General features: G+C 43.7%; 1 protein-coding gene across 1 annotated transcript in view; it reads left to right on the top strand.

Moving 5' to 3' along the window:
* LOC309569100 (Fc receptor-like protein 4) overlaps positions 1 to 21,989 on the top strand; it is a gene marked incomplete at its 5' end in the record, with an annotated part of 51,443 nt that overhangs the window by 6,669 nt on the left and 22,785 nt on the right. The window contains 4 exons of the mRNA XM_082274864.1: positions 1,406 to 1,426; positions 10,207 to 10,227; positions 14,470 to 14,727; positions 18,553 to 18,807. Coding sequence (XP_082130990.1) covers positions 1,406 to 1,426; positions 10,207 to 10,227; positions 14,470 to 14,727; positions 18,553 to 18,807 — 555 coding nt within the window. The remainder of the gene's footprint in view (positions 1 to 1,405; positions 1,427 to 10,206; positions 10,228 to 14,469; positions 14,728 to 18,552; positions 18,808 to 21,989) is intronic.

Genomic DNA, 21,989 nt, shown 5'->3' with positions numbered 1-21,989 from the left:
AGTGGGGCTGGATGGTGCACCTGTGCTTTCCACCTTTAGGTGGGGTGCAGCGTAGTGCAGTGCCAATAATTCACACAGTCAGGCATAGGCGTGCGCACAGGGTGTGCCGGGTGTGCCTGGGCACACCCTAATCACCTAGGGCACGTTAGCATTATCGCTCTGTTTGCCAGTGAGGAGATGGGAAAGATCTCCCTCGGACCTGCTCTGCCATAAGAGAAGTGCCACACACTTCTATTTCACTTTGCCAGCAGGGAGAGTAATGTACCGGGGCCATGTACATGTAGGCAAACACATGCATGTGTATTTAAACTTTGGGGTGCACACCCTAATGCAATAGGCTGCGCACACCTATGCAGTCAGGTGCAAAAGAAAACTTGTATTGAAGCAATACAGCAACAGTTCACAACAACCTGGAGGGACGCCTGCCCAACTGGGTACACTCACGGTATCACAGTATCTGACAATGTGACGATGACACAGGTATCAGCCGGGTTGACAGTGTCTGTTAAGAGAGCAGAATGCAGCCTGGCCATCTTGTGCCCGAGCCATAGGATCTCTAAAGAAATGTCGACCCTACACTTTCCCTCCTCGTCAGGAACATTTCCCTAATGCTAGTACTGTCCCTAACAGGCGGGGTACCTTTGCTTACACTGCTGACTCGCAAAAAGTTTGTCAACCCTGGAAGCCAGGGCTTAAACAGGCCCTACCTGACCCAAGATGGCCACCGGAGTCACATGGAGTGGCAGCATCCAATCTGGTGCTTTCCCAGTGACCCAGGAAACCATAGAAAAACCTTGTTCCTCTTGACTTCCTCTCTGGCTGAGGTGTCACTGAGCGCCACCTGCAGTGGAAAACTGCCTTCACACCTGCATCCAAACCTGGAGCCTCATGCACCAAGGCTAAATGCTCACCGTGTTGGTCACATCAACTCAACTTGTTCTGTAAGACATGTTATAGCTTCTCCAAGCCATGTCTTTCAGTTTCATAAATGTTAGGAAGATAACCAATCATTTATATTCACATGTGAACCAAGGACACCTTGATCCAATCACCATAGAATGTATAGATTGTCAATTGTCCAAGAACATGATCAGGGTTGTGGAAGTTGTGGAACCCCTTGTTCTAGTTACATAACCCCATCATTGATGTCAAGAAAGCTTCATAGATGTTAATCCTTGAATTTACATGACTGAAGGTGTGATTTATTGTCTAAATCTATTTAGAGATGGCAAAATGGGCGTACATGTGGAACACCGATAGTGTTAAAGGCCTTCACCATGTTCAAGGATGGTGGTTCCAGTATGATGTAAATGGCCTCCTTCTAAGATTAAGAGCTAAGATTAATTATATAGCTAGATAGTACATAGTCGTTTTTGTAATAACACTCTTTTGGTCTCTTTTACAGTGCTGATTGTGGGAAAAACAGGTGAGTGGCCATGACTTACTGGGATAATTTCTCCTATACCTAGCTCTCAGTGGTCCCTAATTTGGAGAGACCGTTCAGCTTTTGTAACTAAATACCTCTGTTTCTCTCCTCCCTAAATGTCCCTCTCGCTTGCTCTGGCGTATAGCAAAAGTTGTTGTTTTTGCACTAAACTTTTCAACCATCCTTTAGATCAGCCTTTCACAACCTTTTTTTCCTAGAGGAAATACATTTTAGGTCTCAAGGAACCCCTGTTTAAACCAATTCATTGGAGGTCAGTGCAAAGAATGGTCCTTATAATAATGGTCAATGGAAAGATTGCTCCTTACATTGGTGGTCAGTGGGAAGAAGGTTCCTTATATTGACGGTCAATGAGAAGAATGTTCCTTAAATTGGTGGTCAATGAGAAGAATGTTCCTTAAATTGGTGGTCAATGAGAAGAATTGCTCCTTAAATTGGTGGTCAGTGGGAAGAATTTTCCTTACATTGGAGGTCGATGAGAAGAATGTTCCTTACATTGGTGGCCAATGAGAAGAATGTTCCTTACATTGGTGGCCAATGAGAAGAATGTTCCTTACATTGGTGGCCAATCAGGAGAATGTTCCTTACATTGGTGGCCAATGAGAAGAATTTTCCTTACATTGATGGCAAATGAGAAGAATGTTCCTTACATTGGTGGCCAAAGAGGAGAATGTTCCTTACATTGGTGGCCAATGAGAAGAATGTTCCTTACATTGGTGGCCAATGAGAAGAATGTTCCTTACATTGGTGGCCAATCAGGAGAATGTTCCTTACATTGGTGGCCAATGAGAAGAATTTTCCTTACATTGGTGGCAAATGAGAAGAATGTTCCTTACATTGGTGGCCAAAGAGGAGAATGTTCCTTACATTGGTGGCCAATGAGAACAATGTTCCTTACATTGGTGGTCAATGAGAAGAATGTTCCTTACATTGGTGGCCGATGAGAACAATGTTCCTTACATTGGTGGTCAATGAGAAGAATGTTCCTTACATTGGTGGCCAATGAGAACAATGTTCCTTACATTGGTGGCCAATGAGAACAATGTTCCTTACATTAGCTGTCAATGAGAAGAATGTTCCTTACATTGTTGGTCAATGAGAAGAATGTTCCTAACATTGGCGGTCAATGAGAAGAATGTTCCTTACATTGTTGGTCAATGAGAAGAATGTTCCTAACATTGGTGGCCAATGAGAAGAATGTTCCTTACATTGGTGGCCAATAAGAAGAATGTTCCTTACATTGGTGGCTAATGAGGAGAATGTTCCTTACATTGGTGGCCAATGAGAAGAATGTTCCTTACATTGGTGGTCAAGAATGTTCCTTACATTGGTGGCCAATAAAAAGAATGTTCCTTACATTGGTGGCCAATAAAAAGAATGTTCCTTACATTGGTGGCCAATTAGAAGAATGTTCCTTACATTGGTGGTCAATGAGAAGAATGTTCCTTATATTGGTGATCATTGAGAAGAACCTTCTTTGCATTGGTGGTCAATGGTCGGAATGCTCCTTACACTGGTGGACAATGGCCAATTGGTGTTTGACCCAGAACTTTGCAGGCACCACCAAATAGGGACACAATTCAAGGAACCCCTAGCATCCTCAATAGGAACCCTAGGGTTCTACGGAACCCTGGTTGAGAATGGCTGCTTTAGATTATTGCATTGGTAAATTCTAAACATGAATATAAAGGAAAAGAAGCAGTGAAAAAGCCCTATTAGGTTTAATATAATTCCTGCAGTTTAGGTTGTGGCAATTGATGAGTCCTTTCCCCAAATATTCTTGGCTAAATGGTGTTCTATATTCCCATCTTAGAAGGTTGGGAGGTATTCCTATTTATATCACAAATGGTATACCAAAACTGCCCACCATCTTATAACAAATATTTTTCTTTCATTATATTTTTTATAATTTTTTTTTGCTTTCAACCGCAGGGTTTTACCACCACTCAATCACAAGTGTAAATGAGGCCTAACAGTTGCAAATTATTAAACTACAAAAAATTATTGTGCTGGCAGATAAAGCAAGCAGATGTGATTGTGAATTCCAAGTTTAGGTAAAAGTTGCCACGCTAGATATCCAATAAATCCTACTGTGACATATATAAAAAGTAAAAAAATATAAAAACATATATAATATAAAAACATATATAAAAAAGTATAAAAATGATAACACAACAAAAGTTGAGTCTACACTCGTGACGTCACCACGCACACCGTTTTCTCAAGGCTGTTAGATTGGATCCCGGGACCGGCATTTTTATTTTTTGTTTTCATCAATAGTTTTTATTGAGTTTTTTTACGTAAGTACAGGTTCCAACTTATAAACATACAACGAGAATGATTAAAGTACATTTCTTATATGTAAAAATAGTACATAGGAAGCAACATATAACAAGTTTAAGAGTTTCCTCCCATGTAATGAGTCAGTGATTCAAGAGATAAGAGGAAGCAGTTATGTCCTCAACCATGAAATTTACTATATTTTGAGGACCAGTTAGATCAATGTAAGTTATTTTTATTAAATCTACCATCTCTTTATGCTAATATTTTTTCATATCCTTCTATTGTATTAACTCGTCTTACAGTTTCTCTAGCACTGGGTATTTTATTGGTTTTCCACTTGTGCTTTATTGCCATGCGCGCTGCGAAGATGATGTGCATTGCAATTTGGCGTGCCAGTATAGGGAAAAGGGACATGTTTATACTGAGTATGGCCTGAAGCTATGAAGGTGAGGGCAGGATCACATCACATGGGATATAGTACCAACCCCACCACAATCTCTCCAGCATAGGTTAGAGTTAGATTTAGCGAATTTGGCCAAGATGTATGGGGTATAGTGTAAGGTTCTGGCACTCTCAGTGCCTCCTATCACATTTATTCCGGGTGATTTCCATCTACCTAGACAGAAGAAACACATATAGGTGTGTTTCCCTTTAAGGCTGAAGCTGTCATCACCCAGCGCCGGACTAGATGGCTATTTAGGGCGTCGGTTCTCACTCACATGTGTTCGTTCAAACACCAGTACCTGGATACTAATCTTGCTTGAAGCTTCCATGCTTGCAAGCTCTCCTCGCTGACGAACCTCGCTGCGCTGATCCCTGCATCCTGCTACTGGATCATCCGCATCTCCTGAGCGATCCTTCGGCTATCGCTATTAGTGCTAAGTACCCCACAGGGGAAATCTCTATAGACTTGTACTAGGCTTACACTATTTAGCTCTGCATAGCAAGGACTGTCTTTTACATCTGCATAACTAGATTGCTAGCTCTTGAGGCTACTGCTGCTATTTCCTGCACTGGGTTGATCTCTCCTGTATGCACCTGCTACTCTGTCATCTGTTATCATACATGATCGCTAACCCTTCCTGCATCCATCTGCACTGTCTCACCTCAAGTGTCTGTCACCTACCACTTCCACTCAAACCTATCCCTAAGACCTTTATCATTGTCTTACCACATGTATATAAAGTCACACTAGGAACCAGCTTAATTACTGTGTGTATTTACTGGCTGAAATAAGACCTTCCATACATGATGAGTCATTGAGGTTGGGAATGGTATCTCAGCATATCTCCTACATGACTACTGACGTGGAACTACTTCTGCAGCTGAAAATCCACACCTTATAAGAAACGCAAGGAGCGTTACAGATTGAACGAACCCAAAAAATGGATTCAGCAGAAGTAGCCACTCAGGTGACACAATTAAAACAGCAGGTATCTGCGTTAATACACGCACTTGCTGAATTGAAAAACGACAATCAGGCTCTGTCGCAGCAGGTAATTAGACTGACACAACTTACCTCTGCACAGTCTCCTGAACCCAAGATAAATCCCCCTTTGGTATTTACAGGCGATCGCAAAAAATTTCGCGAATTTAAAAACGCATGTGAGTTACTTTTTTTGCTAAAACCTCGTACCTACCTTACTGATCACATTAAGGTTTGTACTATTATTTCTTACCTATCAGGCGATCCTCGAGCCTGGGCAGATTCTCTTTTTGAAAAAAACGACCAGCTTCTCAACTCCTATGCCTTGTTCCTGGCAGAGCTCACTAGCCTATATGATGACCCCAATAGGCAGAGTACTGCCGATCTTCAGTTAAGATCCTTGAAACAAGGAAAAAGGCCTGTAGAAGACTTTGTCGCAGAATTCAAGAGATGGACCCTTGATTCAGGATGGAATGATGCATCTCTGAAAACCCAATTTAGGCTTGGCCTATCAGAAGCCGTCAAGGACGAGCTCGCCCGAGCAGAGATGCCAAAAACCCTGGATACATTGATACAACTCAGTATCACCATAGATAGAAGACTACGAGAAAGGAAGTCTGAAAAAATGGAAATGCCATTATTCAGTTCTTCTCAGAATTCAGCTATTGACCCCACTCCTAAACCCGCTCCAGGTAACCACAGACCCCGGCTACCTAAGGAAAAAAGGAGACCTAATAGATATGGTGATCCTGCCTGGTCATGGTCTGAGCCTGCCTCAAACAGTCGACCTTGTCACTCTGACACATCCCATTTGGACCCTGATCCTACAGAGATGGATGAGGAGCCTATGGAGATTGGTGCCGTACATACTAAGTTGTCCTCACAAGAAAAAAGAGATCACAGGAGAATCTGTGGCCTTTGTTTTTATTGTGGTGAAGGGGGACATTTCATTACATTCTGCCCAACCAGACCCCATAGGCCTAAGGCTCTCCCAATGGAGGCCAGGCGAATCCGAAGGGTCTTCCCTGAAAAACAGCCTGGAAATTATCAAGGCTGTTGCCAGCCCTGTCCCCGTTCTATATCAGTGAAGGACACCCAGAAATTAACAAATATTGGAATAGATATTCCTTCAACTCCAGTGAACTTTATACCACGTTCAAAAAACCCTCCTGTACCACCTCCTGAGGATACTCCTATTTTTGCAAGCACATTTCTGGCTTCCGATGAAAATACAGAGATTCTTGCACCTGACTGCGTACGTGCTTCTAATGGCACGGTGGTATGTAGGAAGGATCTGAGGATGTTTGAAGAAGCATTGGTTGCTAGGTCTACTAGGATTACTTCGGATGGTTATGCGTCCGAATTCTAGTGAGGGGTCCATGTAGCAGACACCCTAACAACAAGTGATCCGATTCTCATCGGTTACCAACCTGATCCGATTTTTATTTCGGCAACAAGGGATCCGATTCTCATCGTCTACCAACCTGATCCGATTTTCATATCGGCAACAAGGGATCCGATTCTCAGATCGGTTACCAACCTGATCCGATTCTCATATCGGCAACCATTTTTTTTTTTTTTTTTTTTTTTCCGATTTTCAAATCGGAGACCAGTCTTATCCGATTCTCGCATCGGAGACCAGTCTCATTCCGATTCTCATATCGGCAACAAAAAAAAAAAAAAAGAGAAATTTTTTTTTTTTCCTTCCGATTTTCGCATCGGCAACCAGTCTCATGTGATTCTTATATCAACAACCAGCCTTAGAGGCCTTCCGGAGCCGGCCTTACGGGGGGGGGGGGGTAATGTAAGGTTCTGGCACTCTCAGTGCCTCCTATCACATTTATTCTGGGTGATTTCCATCTACCTAGACAGAAGAAACACATATAGGTGTGTTTCCCTTTAAGGCTGAAGCTGTCATCACCCAGCGCCGGACTAGATGGCTATTTAGGGCGTCGGTTCTCACTCACATGTGTTCGTTCAAACACCAGTACCTGGATACTAATCTTGCTTGAAGCTTCCATGCTTGCAAGCTCTCCTCGCTGACGAACCTCGCTGCGCTGATCCCTGCATCCTGCTACTGGATCATCCGCATCTCCTGAGCGATCCTTCGGCTATCGCTATTAGTGCTAAGTACCCCACAGGGGAAATCTCTATAGACTTGTACTAGGCTTACACTATTTAGCTCTGCATAGCAAGGACTGTCTTTTACATCTGCATAACTAGATTGCTAGCTCTTGAGGCTACTGCTGCTATTTCCTGCACTGGGTTGATCTCTCCTGTATGCACCTGCTACTCTGTCATCTGTTATCATACATGATCGCTAACCCTTCCTGCATCCATCTGCACTGTCTCACCTCAAGTGTCTGTCACCTACCACTTCCACTCAAACCTATCCCTAAGACCTTTATCATTGTCTCACCACATGTATATAAAGTCACACTAGGAACCAGCTTAATTACTGTGTGTATTTACTGGCTGAAATAAGACCTTCCATACATGATGAGTCATTGAGGTTGGGATTGGTATCTCAGCATATCTCCTACATGACTACTGACGTGGAACTACTTCTGCAGCTGAAAATCCACACCTTATAAGAAACGCAAGGAGCGTTACATATAGTGCCATTGTAAGTGTAATTTTTGCACTAGTTCCCAGTAGTGAGTGCACTTGGAATTCTGGTAATTGCACCTGATTGCATTAACCCATTGTTAATCGGAGACATTTTTCCCCAATTTTTGTTCCCATTTGTGAAAAGGGGTTGGCTTGCTTAATGATAGAAAGGATCAAATCAGCGCTAAAGCAAAAAGCGGCATATAACATATAAGGACCATCAAATAAATCCAAGCGTTTAAGTATAATACTGTGAATAGAGTGCAAAACATGCTAAAATAAAAACACAAGTGAATAGGTTGGGAGGTGTGGAAGTTGTGGAACCCCCCTGTTCTAGTTACGGTATCCCAACCATGGTGTCAAGAAGGCTTTATAGGTGTTAATTTATATGGCTGAGGTGTGAATTACTGTCAAAATGCAGTTAGAGATGGTAAAACGGCCTTACATAGGGAAGACAGGTGGTGTAAAAGGCCCTCAACCCTGTTCAAGAATGGTTGTTCCAGTTTGACGTAGATGGCCTCCTTCATGCTTCTTAACCACTTGCCGACTGCCGCACGACTATCTACGTCGGCAGTCAGCCCCTCACAGGCAAAGTAACGTAGGTCTACGTCGCTAGCCTGTGAGGGTCTAGGGAGCGAGCGCGCGCCGCCGGAGGCCTGCTCCCGCGTGGTCACGGACCCCCCCGCGCGTGTGACCGGCGGACCCGATGTCCGACGGTCACTCTGCGATCGCCGCTGCAGAGGGAGAAAGTCGGGCGGCTTGTGTAAACAAGCCGCCTGTCATTCTCCCCTGTGTAGAAACTGTGATCACACGGTTCTACTATGTAGAACCGTTGATCACTGTTTCTACAGCTCAACAGACAGCCAATCACAGTTAGAATCACGCCCCTAGGGACACACACAGCCCCTCCCTCTCAAATAAAGTTAACCCCTTCACTACCAGTGTAATTTTGCAGTAACAGTGCATATGTATAGCACTGATTACTGCAGTAATGTCACTGGTAACCCCAAAAGTGTCAAAAATGTCAGTCAAGGGTCCGATCTGTCCGCCGCAATGTCGCAGTCCCGCAAAAAAAATCGCAGATCGCCGCCATTACACGTTAAAAAAAAAACAACAAAAATGACAAAAATCTTTCCCTTTGTTAGTAAACGCGATAACTTTTGCGCAAACCAATCAAAATACGCTTTTTGCGATTTTTTTTTACCAAACATATGTAGCATAAAACAAATTGGCCGAAAATGTTAAAAAATTTAGATTTTTACATTTTTTTGGGGGGGAATTTCATATAAAAAAAATGTGAAAAATATTGTTATTTTTGCAAAATTGACGCTCTTTTTTTGTTTATAGCGCATGATCAAAAAATCACACAGGTGATCAAATACCACCAAAAGAAAGCTCTGTTTGTGGGAAAAAAAGGACATCAAATTTGTTTAGGTACAGCGTCGCACGACCGCGCAATTGTCCGTTAAAGTCACGCAGTGCCGAATCGCAAAATACCCCCTGGTCAGGAAGGGGGTAAAATCTTCCGGGGCTTAAGTGGTTAAGAACACTAGTCCTCTCTGTCCCTCCATAATGCTTGTAAACTTCTCTGGAGGCCATGCATGTCTTTACAACACAATATACTAGCACTTCCTGTGGCCGCACAGCTCTACACTGGAGTGTGCTTATGGGGTAACAGTGCTGCCCCATCATTGCGTGCATGCCAAGGCAGAGTCTACAAGTGTGGGGGAAACTCTTTTATAACAAGGTTTCTTAATTCTTGAGCGAGGAGGAGCGAGTGCTGAAGAAAAAGATGAGGGCTTAGACACTTTAATATCCACTGTGAATGAAACATACCCATTTTAATAATAGCTGAAATTAGATAGATAGATAGATAGACAGACAGACAGACAGACAGACAGACAGACAGACAGACAGACAGACAGACAGACAGACAGACAGACAGACAGACAGACAGACAGATAGATAGACAGATAGACAGATAGATAGATAGATAGATAGATAGATAGATAGATAGATAGATAGATAGATAGATAGATAGATAGATAGATAGATATGGAATAGATAGATAGATAGATAGATAGATAGATAGATAGATAGATAGATAGATAGATAGATAGATAGATAGATAGATAGATAGATAGATAGATATGGAATAGATAGATAGATATGGAATAGATAGATAGATATGGAATAGATAGATAGATAGATAGATAGATAGATAGATAGATAGATAGATAGATAGATAGATAGATAGATAGATATGGAATAGATAGATAGATATGGAATAGATAGATAGATAGATAGATAGATAGATAGATAGATAGATAGATAGATAGATAGATAGATAGATAGATAGATAGATAGATAGATAGATAGATAGATAGATAGACAATACTGCAAAGTAGTTTTTGTACTACAACTCTTTTGGTCTCTTTTACAGTGCTGACTGGGGGGAAAACAGGTAGGTGAACATGACTTACTGGGATCATTTTTCCTATCTATAGCTCCCAACAGTCCTGCTCTCGCAACTAAATCCCTCTTTTTCTCTTTCCTCCCTAAATGTCCCTCTTTTGCTCTGGCGTTCAGTACAGTAATAATATACATACGATTTAACTGCCAAAGTTGTTGCTTTTGCACTAAACTTTTCAACTATCCTTCAGATCAACCTTTCCCAACCCATTATTTTCCCAGAGAAACCCCCTAGGGGAAGAAGAAAAAAGGCCTCTATAGAGTAGGAGTAGAGAGCTCACATGGGGGGGGGGCAAGATCTGGGGGCCCCCCTTTTTAAAAGGGGGCTTTCAGAATCCGATAAGTCCCCTGCCCGCAGATCCCCACAACCACCGCCCAGGGTTGTCGGGAAGAGGCCCTTTTCTCCATTAACATGCATGATTTTCCTGCGGACGGCGGTTAACCTGTGCCGGTATAGACATTAGCCCTTACCGCTGCTGTTTTTGGCTTTAGGGTTTTTTTCCTGCAGCCAATAAACTCTGCAGCATGTTATTCTATGTGTCCTTGTACACATAGGCTTCTATCAGCAGTTTCTGGCAGGGGCATTCTCTGGCTGGAAAAAAACCCCAAAACTAGTGGGTTTTCAGAAGAGTTTTCAGCTGTAAAAACGCTCTAAATCTGAAAAAAACTCAAAAACGTGGCTATTCTGCGTTTATGTGCGTTTTTGTTGCATAAGCTTTATAGTTTTGCTAAAAAAAATCTAAAAAAAAAAAGAAAACACAAAAAAACGCTGCAAAACTCATTCTAAAGCTACAGCTGAAGCTACTGGCTTTTTTTTATAATGTCCAATGTGCATGAGGCCATAAGGTTTACTGAACCCAACTCAAAAACCCTGCAACAAACCCAGTCAAAAGCAGGTGGGTTTAGAAAGTTTATTACAGGCATTCCAACCTGCAAAAACTAATTTCAGGGGGCGGTGGCACTCCACGCCACTGCTGCCCCCCCCCCCCCCCCCGTCGTCGCGCCCTTCTCACGCCGCCACGCCCCAACCCCCCACCCCCCCCGCACTAATTTAACACAACTAGAGGATGATCAATTAAAATGGAATCAGTATACAGAGGTTTACTACTTCTGAGAGATATTAAAGGAACACTCTAACCACCATGACCACTTCAGTGATTTGAATTGGTGATGGTGGTAGGAGTCAGAAACACTGCACATGCTGGGGTATTTACAGTTATATACTGGGGGCTAGTTGAACCCCTAGCACATATGACTTAGGCAGCCAGAAAATGTCATGTCCTTATTCATACATGTATCAACAAGGACATTTTACACCCGCTAATGCACATACCTATTCTACTTATTTTGCAGACTGCTGGCGGTTACTGCTGGCGGGTACTGCTGGTGCGGTTACTGCTGGGGGGTAATGCTGGTGGTTATTGCTGGTGGGTACTGCTGGCGGTTACTGCTGGCAAGTAGTGCTGGCAGGTACTGCTGGTGGTTACTGCTGCTGGTTACTGCTGGCGGGTAATGCTGGTGGGTACTGCTGGCGGGTAGTGTTGGTGGGTAATTCTGGCGGTTGCTCTTTGCGGGTACTGCTGGCAGTTACTGCTGGCGGGTAATGCTGGTGGTTACTGCTGGCGGGTAATGCTGGTGGTTACTGCTGGCGGGTAATGCTGGTGGTTACTGCTGGCGGGTAATGCTGGTGGGTAGTGCTGGCAGGTAATGCTGGTGGTTACTGCTGGCAGGTAGTGCTGGCGGGCACTGCTGGTGGATACTGCTGCTGGTTACTGCTGGTGGGTAATGCTGGCAGTTACTGCTGGCGATCACTGCTGGCGGGTAATGCTGGTGGGTACTGCTGGCAGGTAGTGTTGGTGGGTAATGCTGGTGGTTGCTGCTTGCAGGTACTGCTGGCAGTTATTGCTGGCTGATAATGCTGGTGGTTACTGCTGGCGGGTAATGCTGGTGGGTACTGCTGGCGGGTAATGCTGGTGGGTACTGCCGGCACTGCTGGCGGGTAATGCTGTTGGGTACTGCTGGCACTGCTGGCGGGTAATGCTGGTCATGTGGGTACTGCTGGTCATGACGTCGGGTACTGCTGCCACTGCTGGCGGGTAATGCTGGTCATGTGGGTGCTGCTGGTCATGACGTCAGGTACTGCTGGCACTGCTGGCTGGTAATGCTGGTCATGTTGGTACTGCTGGAGGAAGCAGCGGCTGCAGTAGAGAGCAGAGTCGCTGCTTCCTGTATGGCTCCTGTCACAGGCGGAGGAGGGGGTGCATTTCATATCATTCCGCCTGTGACAGAGCCGGAACTATACAGGAAGCATCGGCTCTGTCACTGACTGCAGACATCCTAAGTCTCCCATGGCAGCCGGGAGATCGCACGCCACTTGCGCAAGCCGCGGGAGACTTGGGATGTCTGCTATTAAGAGGCCATCTAGACACGCCCTTAATTCTTCAGGATCAAAACAGCTTCAAAGCCCGTTCACATCTGGCGTTTTAGGATCGCAAGCAGAATCACTGCGATACTGCCCGTGATTCCAAATCGCACTGCGATAATGGCAAAATGCACTACCTGTGTTCAGGTACTCCTGCTCTTTTTTGGGGGACAAGCTTTATGTGTTACGGTTTGCTGCAATTTATCGCGCGACAATTGCAGCAAAACCACACCATGTTTAACCACTTGCCGACCACTCACGTTGCTGCTACTGCAGCAGAGCGGCTCGACTGGGTCTGGCGACGTAGACCTACGCCGCCAGATACCTCCCTCTCTCGGCGGCGCGCCTAAACACAGCGGGAGTCGGGCCAGGGGAGGAGAGGCGGTGATCACCGCCGCTCTTCCCCGATCGTCGGGGAAAGGCTGAGGAAATCCACCCGCTTGTGTAAACAAAGCAGGCGGATCTCCTCTGTGACAAGCAGGGACAGATTACAGGATTCAGCATAGCTGAACCTGCGATCTGTGTCTGTGTCACACAACCCCCTCCCCCCACACACGTCAGTAAGCATGAGGCATACATTTAACCCCATGATCACCAACAGTGTTAACCCTTTCCCTGCCGGTGTCAATTTTTACAGTAACAGTGCATATTTTTAGCACTGATTACTGTAGTAATGTCACTGGTCCCCCCAAAAGTGTCAAAAATGTCAGTTAGGGGTCCAATCTGTCCGCCGCAATGTCGCAGTCCCGCAAAAAAATCGCAGATCGCCGCCATTACTAGTAAAAAAAATAAACAATAAAAATGACATAAATCTTTCCCTTAGTAAACGCGATAACTTTTGCGCAAACCAATCAAAATACGCTTATTGTGATTTTTTTTTACCAAAAATATGTAGCAGAAAACAAATTGGCCTAAAATGTTAAAAAATTTTGATTTGTAAATTTTTTTGGGGAATGTTATATATCAGAATGTGAAAAATATAGTTGTTTTTTTTTTTCAAAATTGTCGCTTTTTTTAAAAAAATTTAAAATCGCACAGGTGATCAAATACTGCCAAAAGAAAGCTCTATTTGTGGGGGAAAAAAAGGACATCACGCTATATCACGCAATAATCCGTTACGCAGTGCCGAATCTCTAAATATGGCCTGGTCAAGAATGGGGTAAAATCTTTCGGTCTTAAAGTGGATAAAAATACGCTCATTGAGAATTTTTTTTTTGTCAAAGACATGTAGCTAAATACATTTTGGCCTAAATATATGACAAAAAATTGAATATATTGGATATTTTTTAACTGTCAAAGTAAAAAATGTCAAAATTTTCGCTCTTTTTTTATTAATATCGCAAAAAATGAAAAGCGCCGAGGTGATCACATACCACCAAAAGGAAGCTCTGTTTGTGGGGAAAAAAGGACGTAAATTTTTTTTGGGTACGCCGCTGCATGACCGCGCAATTGTCAGTTAAAGTCGCGCAGGGCCGAGTTGAAAAAAGTGGCCTGGACGTAAAGCAGGGAAATAATCCGGTCTTAAAGTGGTTAAGTGCTATAGAAAATGGACGGCACCCGACCTGGTGCGTTTTGCTCTTATTGCATATGAATCGGGATTGCAGGGAGAATTGCAATGATTCTGCCCAAGGTCCCAAAACGCAAGATGTGAATGGGGCCTTAAAGCATGGAGACCTCAAATGGGACAAATAATTTGCTGCATAGAAAATATATTCTGCAGTGTTTTACAGATCTATGATTCTATCTTTTTTTTTTTTCTTTTTGCTGTAGTGTCTCTTTATTAATTGCCATGTCCAATATTCTATCTTGTAGGATCTTCAGTGAGACCTGTGGTGACCTTCAACCCAAACTGGGACAAGATCTTCACAAAAGAGTCTCTAACAATGACCTGTAATGTGAGTTCACCTATTCCAGCAGGAATGAGCTACACCTGGTACAAGGATAATAAATGGCTACAATCAGGACAAAGCTTTGTAATTGGATATGCAATACAAGATAACAGTGGGAATTACCAGTGTAAAGGCACCAATACTGACATAAGTGACTCTGTCAGACTGGAGGTTAGTCATGGTAAGTAAATGTACTGCATAGGAAATGTTGTGGTTTTGGTTAACATATTTTGCCTTAAATTTACAAGGTTATAAAAGGATATTTATTTTTACAATATTTATATGCAATCTTAGCTTTAAAAATGGGCAACTAGTACAAAGTGAATCCATCACATTTACTTTGAAAAGCACTCTCGGATTTCTACAGAAACCACTTGACTTCTAGAAGGCAATGCGTTTTTTTTTTTTTTTCACTGGCAATTGCGCAGACATGCAACACTGTACCAAAACAAAATTTATATAATTTTTTTCACTCGATTGTCACACAATCAAGTTATCTTTTAATTTTTTATTTTTTTTTGTGATATAAAGGGGAAGAAAAAGAAACTTTTGAAAAAAAAAATATATATATGACATGACCCCTGATGACGTCAGACGTCTCTGACAAAACGCGTAGGGTTACAGGGTAACGTGACACGTCATTTCCACCGTTTGAAAAGCAGGTGGAGTGCAATCGGCGACCCTGTTTGTTTTATGAAGCCTTCATGCTTTTGCACATTGTAAGTCTTTTTAATCTTATTAATTACAAATAAACGTACAATATTATACTATGGGAGCCTCTCTTCTCTTGTCCCCTTTGATGTGAATCATCGTGGCGGTTCGTGGTGGAGATTCATGTGCCCAAATCAAGGGTCCCCCTTTGTGTGATATTACATCTACTTCTTATGTGATAGTTGCTGTAGTCCCCGGTAGAGATTATGTGTCCAGTTTGAGGGTCCTCTCACCTTGATATTGTGAGATCCATACTTACTTCTGGTGAGTAGGTATTTTTTATCGGTGGTGGATTTAGGCACAACAAGTTGACACATCCCATGGAGGACTTTTCTGAAGATTCACATTGGTGTTTATGGACAATTAATTATTTCTATGTATTTTTAGCACATATGCACTTTAGAATTTTTGACACTTGTCAATGCAATCAAATAATGACTTGAGATTTTTTATTTATTTATTTATTTATTTATACATTCATTCATTTATTGGCGCCTGTAACGGATCTTTGTACCCCAGGTGGGCACATCCGCCGGACCTGTGTCTCCTGTCCTCCAAACGCACCCACAGCCTGCGGAGAAGCCATACCCAGCCCTTAACCCCTCAATCACAAGACAATCAACACAGGTGTTGAGGGTTCAACATGCAAAAAATTTAATTCCAAGACATACAGTTTTACACACAGTTAGGGACACTCCCCTTAGCCTTGCCAAAGGGGGGAAGGGGACAAGGAACAACCAATGGGAACTGAACATTTGTACATTGAAACAGGCTACAGATAACCTAATGAGCTTATGGTAAACAGGCAGTCTCTCAATACACACCCCCTGCGGAGAGAGGTCTCCAGTCCAGACCATTGTCTATGTGTCATGAATCCACACAATTAGACACAGAAACAGGAGGGGGGGGGGAGAAGGGCTGTAGCATTACATTACATTAACTCAATGCCAGCATGTCCCCAGGTCTCTAGTATCTTCTGGCCCATGGTCTGTCGGTAGGAGGCTTGCGCACAGTCCCCTCCAAATCATACAGTGACAGTGGGTTCTGTCACAGCACCTTTTGTTTTTTTAACTATCGTCTTTATTTTCACCTGGTAATTCCGCATCCGGAATGTATTCACAGCGCTTCACTTTTTCCACATTTTGTCACAGCCCTATTCCAAACTGGATTAAATTCATTATTTTCCTCAAAATTTGACAAGCAATCCCCTATAATGACAACATCAAAGAAGTTTGTTTGAAATATTTGCAGATTAAATCCCATGTACATAAGTATTCACAGCCTTTGCTCAATACTTTGTTGAAGCACCTTTGGCACTCGGACTCAAGGCTTTCTGAGTATGATGCTACAAGCTTGGCACATCTATTTTTGGGCAGCTTCTCCCATTCTTCTTTGGAGGATCTCTCAAGCCCCATCAAGTTGAATTGGGGGGGGGGGGGTTGTCGGTGCACAGCCATTTTTAGATCCCTCCAGAGATGTTCTATCGGGTTCAAGTCTGGGCCACTCAAGGGCATTGTCTCGTAGCCACTCTCTCGTTATCTTGGCTGTGTGCTTAGGGTCATTGTCCTGTTGGAAAATGAACCTTCGTCCCAGTCTGAGGTCCAGAGTGCTCTGGAGCAGGTTGTCTCTGTACATTGCTGCGTTTATCTTTCCATCGATCCTGACTAGGTTAGAATAGTTCCTGCCGCTGAAAAAAATCCCCACAGCATGATGCTGCCGCCACCATGCTTCACTGCAGGGATGGTATTGGCATTAATTCTTCGTGGCATAGATTCAACAAGGTAATGGAAACATTCCTCTGAGATTTTGGTCCATATTGACTTGATACCATCACGCAGTTGCTGTAAATTTGTCAGCTGCACATCCATGATGCGAATCTCCCGTTCTAGATCCCAAAGGTGCTCTATTGAATTGAGATCTGGTGACTGTGGAGGCCATTAGAGTACAGTGATCTCATTGTCATGATGAAAAAACCAGTGGTGAGATGATTGGAGCTTTGTGACATGGTGCATTATCCTAGTGGAAGGAGCCATCAGAAGATGGGTATACTGTAGTCATAAAGGGATGGACATGGTCAGCAACAATACTCACTTATAAGAAATATTTTATATTTGAGAGATATTAATGAATTTTTATTAATATTTATGCACTGGAGAAAATTTATATAATTTTAAGCACAAGGGATTTATATTATTAATATTTGAAAGCACTGAAAGCAAATGTATTTATATGAATAGTATGCACTAAGCACCTTTAAAGCGCGGTACTCCCCCCCTGCTATAAATACTCAGGTAGGCTGGGGCGTTTAAACAATGCTCAATTGGTACTAAGGGGCCCAAAGCGTGCCAAGAAAATATCCTCCCACCACCACCCGCCTGAACCGTTGAGACTCATCAGACCAGGCAACGTTTTTCTAATCTTTTATTGTCTAAATTTGGTGAGCCTGTGTGAATTGTAGCCTCAGTTTCCTGTTCTTAGCTGACAGGAGTGGCACCCGGTGTGGTCTTCTTCTGCTGTAGCCCACCTGCTTCAAGGTTCCATGGGGTGTGCGTTCGTAGATGGTATTCTACATACCTTGGATGTAACGAGTGGTTATTTGAGTTACCCTTTCTATCATCTGGAACCAGTCTGCCCATTCTCCTCTGACCTCTGACATCAACAAGACATTTTCCTCCACACAAATGCCGCTCACTGGATATTTTCTCTTTTTCGGGCCACTCTCTGTAAACCCGAGAGATGGTTATGTGTGAAAATCCCAGTAGATCAGCAGTTATTGAAATACTCAAACCAGTCTTTCTGGCACCAACAACCATGCCACGTTCAAAGTCACTTAATCCCCTTTTCTTCCCAATTCTGATGCTCAGTTTGAACTTCAGCAACTCGTCCTCATCAAGTCTAGATGCCTAAATGCATTGAGTTGCTGCCATGTGATTGGCTGATTAGCAAAAATGTGCTACCAAGCAATTAAACAGGTGTACCTAAAAAAAAAGTAGGCGGTGGGTGTTTATTATAATTGTTGAGAGGAGATCACAACAAACCAGTGACCCCCTTAGCTCTATCCCTCCATAAATAAAATATCAGTTGGAAAATATATCAAATAAACTATATACAGCTTTACTAACATACAGTATACAAGGTGAAGAGCAGGAGTGTTGATGGTTGTTAGTCTGCTGTCTTGGCATCCGTCCCCCCAGGTTGATACTGGACACAATAAGAGAAACATGGGGGGGGGCGTATGAAGAGGTAGATCATTGTTAGACTGAAGTTGCTTTATTGCAAATTGTTAATGTTTCAGGTTGGGTGATCCTGCAGGCTCCTCTCTACATTTATGAAGGTGACGATGTGACTCTGAGATGTCACCATTATCCTGGATATTCTGGAGAACAGACTATATTTAAGAAGGATAAAACTGTAATAAGAACCCAAGGACCTGATCCTGAATTCCGTATTACAAACATAAACCTGGAAAGATCTGGCAAATATTCATGTGCAAAAAGGATTATAAGCAAAGGGACCCAGTACCTCGGAGAAGCTTCTATCTCTGTCAAAGGTAATTCCTTCTAGATATACAAGTAAAAGAGAACAATGTGATGTATATAATGTTATAAATGTGTGATAATGGTTTAAAAACATAGTTTCTACATATATTTAGTAATTATATACAATACAGAGGCGTAACTAGAACCTTCAGGGCCCCGGTGCAAGGAACCATGAAGGGCCTCCCAGACCCCTGGCCGGGGCCCTTCCCTTTAAGCCTGGGGCTCTTCTCATTGATCCTGGAGCCCTTTACTCTCGTTGCAGGGCCCTTTATTACGGTCCTGCAGCAGAACCCTTTCACAAGTTCTGCAGTGGCCCCCTTCCTGCCATCTTGGGGCCTCCCCAGAGTGGTGGAATGCCAGGGCCGGGTCGCAAGTGTGACCTTAGCGATCCTGGAAGTTCACCTATCCAGGTGTACAGGGGAGCCGCACAGGCCCCTTGGAGCATGGGGCCCGGTTGCAATTGCAACCCCTGCAACCCCTGCAGTTACGCCCCTGATACAATATGTACATAGGGAGAAGCCATAATTGTTCATTAGATTCTGTTTCCGGTTTTGTGGTGATACACAATAGTTGTGCATTATGGCTCTATCGTATTGCAGCCTAGCCCTGTTCTGAGGAGCATGTCCTCCATGTGTACTGACTCTGAGTGCCTGGCATATGGATATGGGATTCTCCTTTGAGTGCCATTTCTGAGGCACCCCTGAGAGCCACCAACCTGGCCTAACCAACTCCAAAGTACCTTCTTAAAACTTCCTCCAGGCCTTATGGCTGTAGCCCCTAATAGCAGCTGCATCCAGCACAATTTTGCTTTCCAAAAGACATACTATCCTGAGGTTAGGAGGAGGAAGAGTCCACCCAAAGGCAGCTCTTTAACCTTTTACTGAAACATAGTTGGTTTACATATTTATGTTCTTTCAATCATCTCAACTGTGAGGGCATATTCCTTGCAAATAGGGATGGGCTTGATGTTCCAGTCGAACATCAGCTGTTTTTGTGTTCACTGAACAAACGAACAAATGGGGCGCTCGGCGGAAAGTTCGCCCGCCATAATGCACTGCGCTGGTGCAGTGAATAAATTGTAGCTGCCAGATTTACACTTTTCGAGTCCCCCTGAGTAACCAGCATACAGTTCTGTCAGACACAAGTTCTTTATTTCTCCATCCTTGGCTCGCTTCAATAATCAGTCCAGGGGTATTTGGTTGTTTTATGATTATTTAAATTAGGGATAGGAAAAGGGATTACTGGGATACTCCAAATTAACTATGCACAAATGGTTGAGGACTCCTATCTTCAGGTACTGCTGGTGCTGTTGATGCACCCTGCCACTATAGGGGAATTTGGGAATTAAGTCTTTTTTCCTAAGACAACTTGGTGGACGAGCAATTATCTTCAGGACACTCTCACTAGCATCATCTTTCTCTTCACTGCTGACACCCATCTGCTGACTACCCTAAAGGTGGGGTGCCCCCCCCCCCTCAGGTCAGGCCCCTTGACACAAGTCCCTGTACTCACGATACTGTGGTCCCAGGGTGCTCTCCTGGACCTCTGGGTTCAGCTCCTCTCATCCATTCCTCCGGTCCTTGGGATGACCTCCTGCGACAGCATGCCACTACTACAGAGGAGGAGGCAGCCGCCCCCCTCCCTCTGGGACTCTGCTCTCCAGCCAAAGACCTCGCAGCACATGTGCTCGTAACTTTTATACAATATTCCAGAATGCACTGAAGTGACCTGCCCTCTGCCAATCACCAGGACTGTATCAAAGCCTATGCATCCATTCGTTAGGTTTCCTCCCACTATCCAACATGCCTCCCCTATTGGACCAGTGTGAAACACTTCTCTAGACACAATGAATTGCACACTGAACACATTGAGCAGACCCTACTAACCGATCCTGCTCTCTGGTAGGCAGAGAACAATATAGATTTACCTGCAGCCCCTCTGGTAAGCAGACAGGGCTCAAAACTATACTCTCTCACTAGCACCTACCTAGAAGGGTGTTCGGCCCATCACTAGTTGCAAATAGAAAACAGTAGAGGGGAGGTGGATCAAGGAATAGCCCAAACCTTTTGGGATTTTCCAGAGCCCTACATCTCAAGCCAAAAGGATATGAGTAATCCTTTAAGTCCTGCACCTTTCATTTCCTTGATCCCCCTAAAGAGAAGCATGGCTTGACTCTTGAATTGCAGCCCATGACCAACTTCACCACTTAGATTCTCGCAACACTTTTTATCCAGAGCACTTCTTCACTATCTATGGTACACCCCAATCACTATTCTGGGGACCTTCAGTGGCAACATAGACATCTACAATGCCTACGGTTCTCAACCCTCACCATGGTGTCGTCTAGTGGCCAATTTAGGGAACTACACTTATGCCACTATACTACAGCTCCTTCCCACGGTGCAAGACATACACTATATTGCCAAAAGTATTGGGATGCCTGCCTTTACACTCACATAAACTTTAATGGCATTCCGGTCTTAGTCCATAGGGTTTAATATTGAGTTGGCCCACCCATTGCAGCTATACCAGCTTCAACTCTTCTGGGAAGTTAAAGAAACATTACCAGTTCATGGGCTGATCCTAAACTTGAATGTCCAGGCTGGTGATTCCTTTGAAACAACACTCACAGTAATCGAAATGGTGGGGTGTTGCAGCTCACCTAACCCTCCACTGGGTGGTGGACCATAAACTGTACAAAGAAAAAAAGGAGAGAGAGAGAGCACAGCCGTCCTAGCATAACACCGTTTATTAGAATAAAAAACAGAGCTGTGAAAGATTACACTCACATGGGCAGATGAATCTCTTACAGTTCAATTTGGTTCAATATATCCCCAGGAAGTTACCAACTCTCTCCTGAGAGTCTCGCACTCCGCTCGCTCTCAAGCTCCTATAGACCGAGACTTCTGGAGATGATGACATCCGTCTCTAGGTGAGCCTCGGCCTCGGTCTGTAGGAGCTCGAGAGCGTGCGGAGTGCGAACGGGAGTGTGGGACTCTCAGGAGAGAGTTGGTAACTTCCTGGGGATAAATTAAACCAAATTGAACTGTGTGACATTCATCTGCCCATGTGAGTGTAATCTTTCACAGCTCTGTTTTTATTCTAACAAACGGTGTTATGCTGGGCAGCTGTGCGCTCTCTCCTTTTTTTGTTTGTAACTCTTCTGGGAAAGCTGTCCTCAAGGATTAGGAGT

The sequence above is a fragment of the Pelophylax lessonae genome, assembly GCF_965119305.1.
Source record: "Pelophylax lessonae genome assembly, chromosome: 13".
NCBI classification, from domain to species: Eukaryota; Metazoa; Chordata; class Amphibia; order Anura; family Ranidae; genus Pelophylax; species Pelophylax lessonae.
This window is presented reverse-complemented; position numbering and strand designations above follow the sequence as displayed.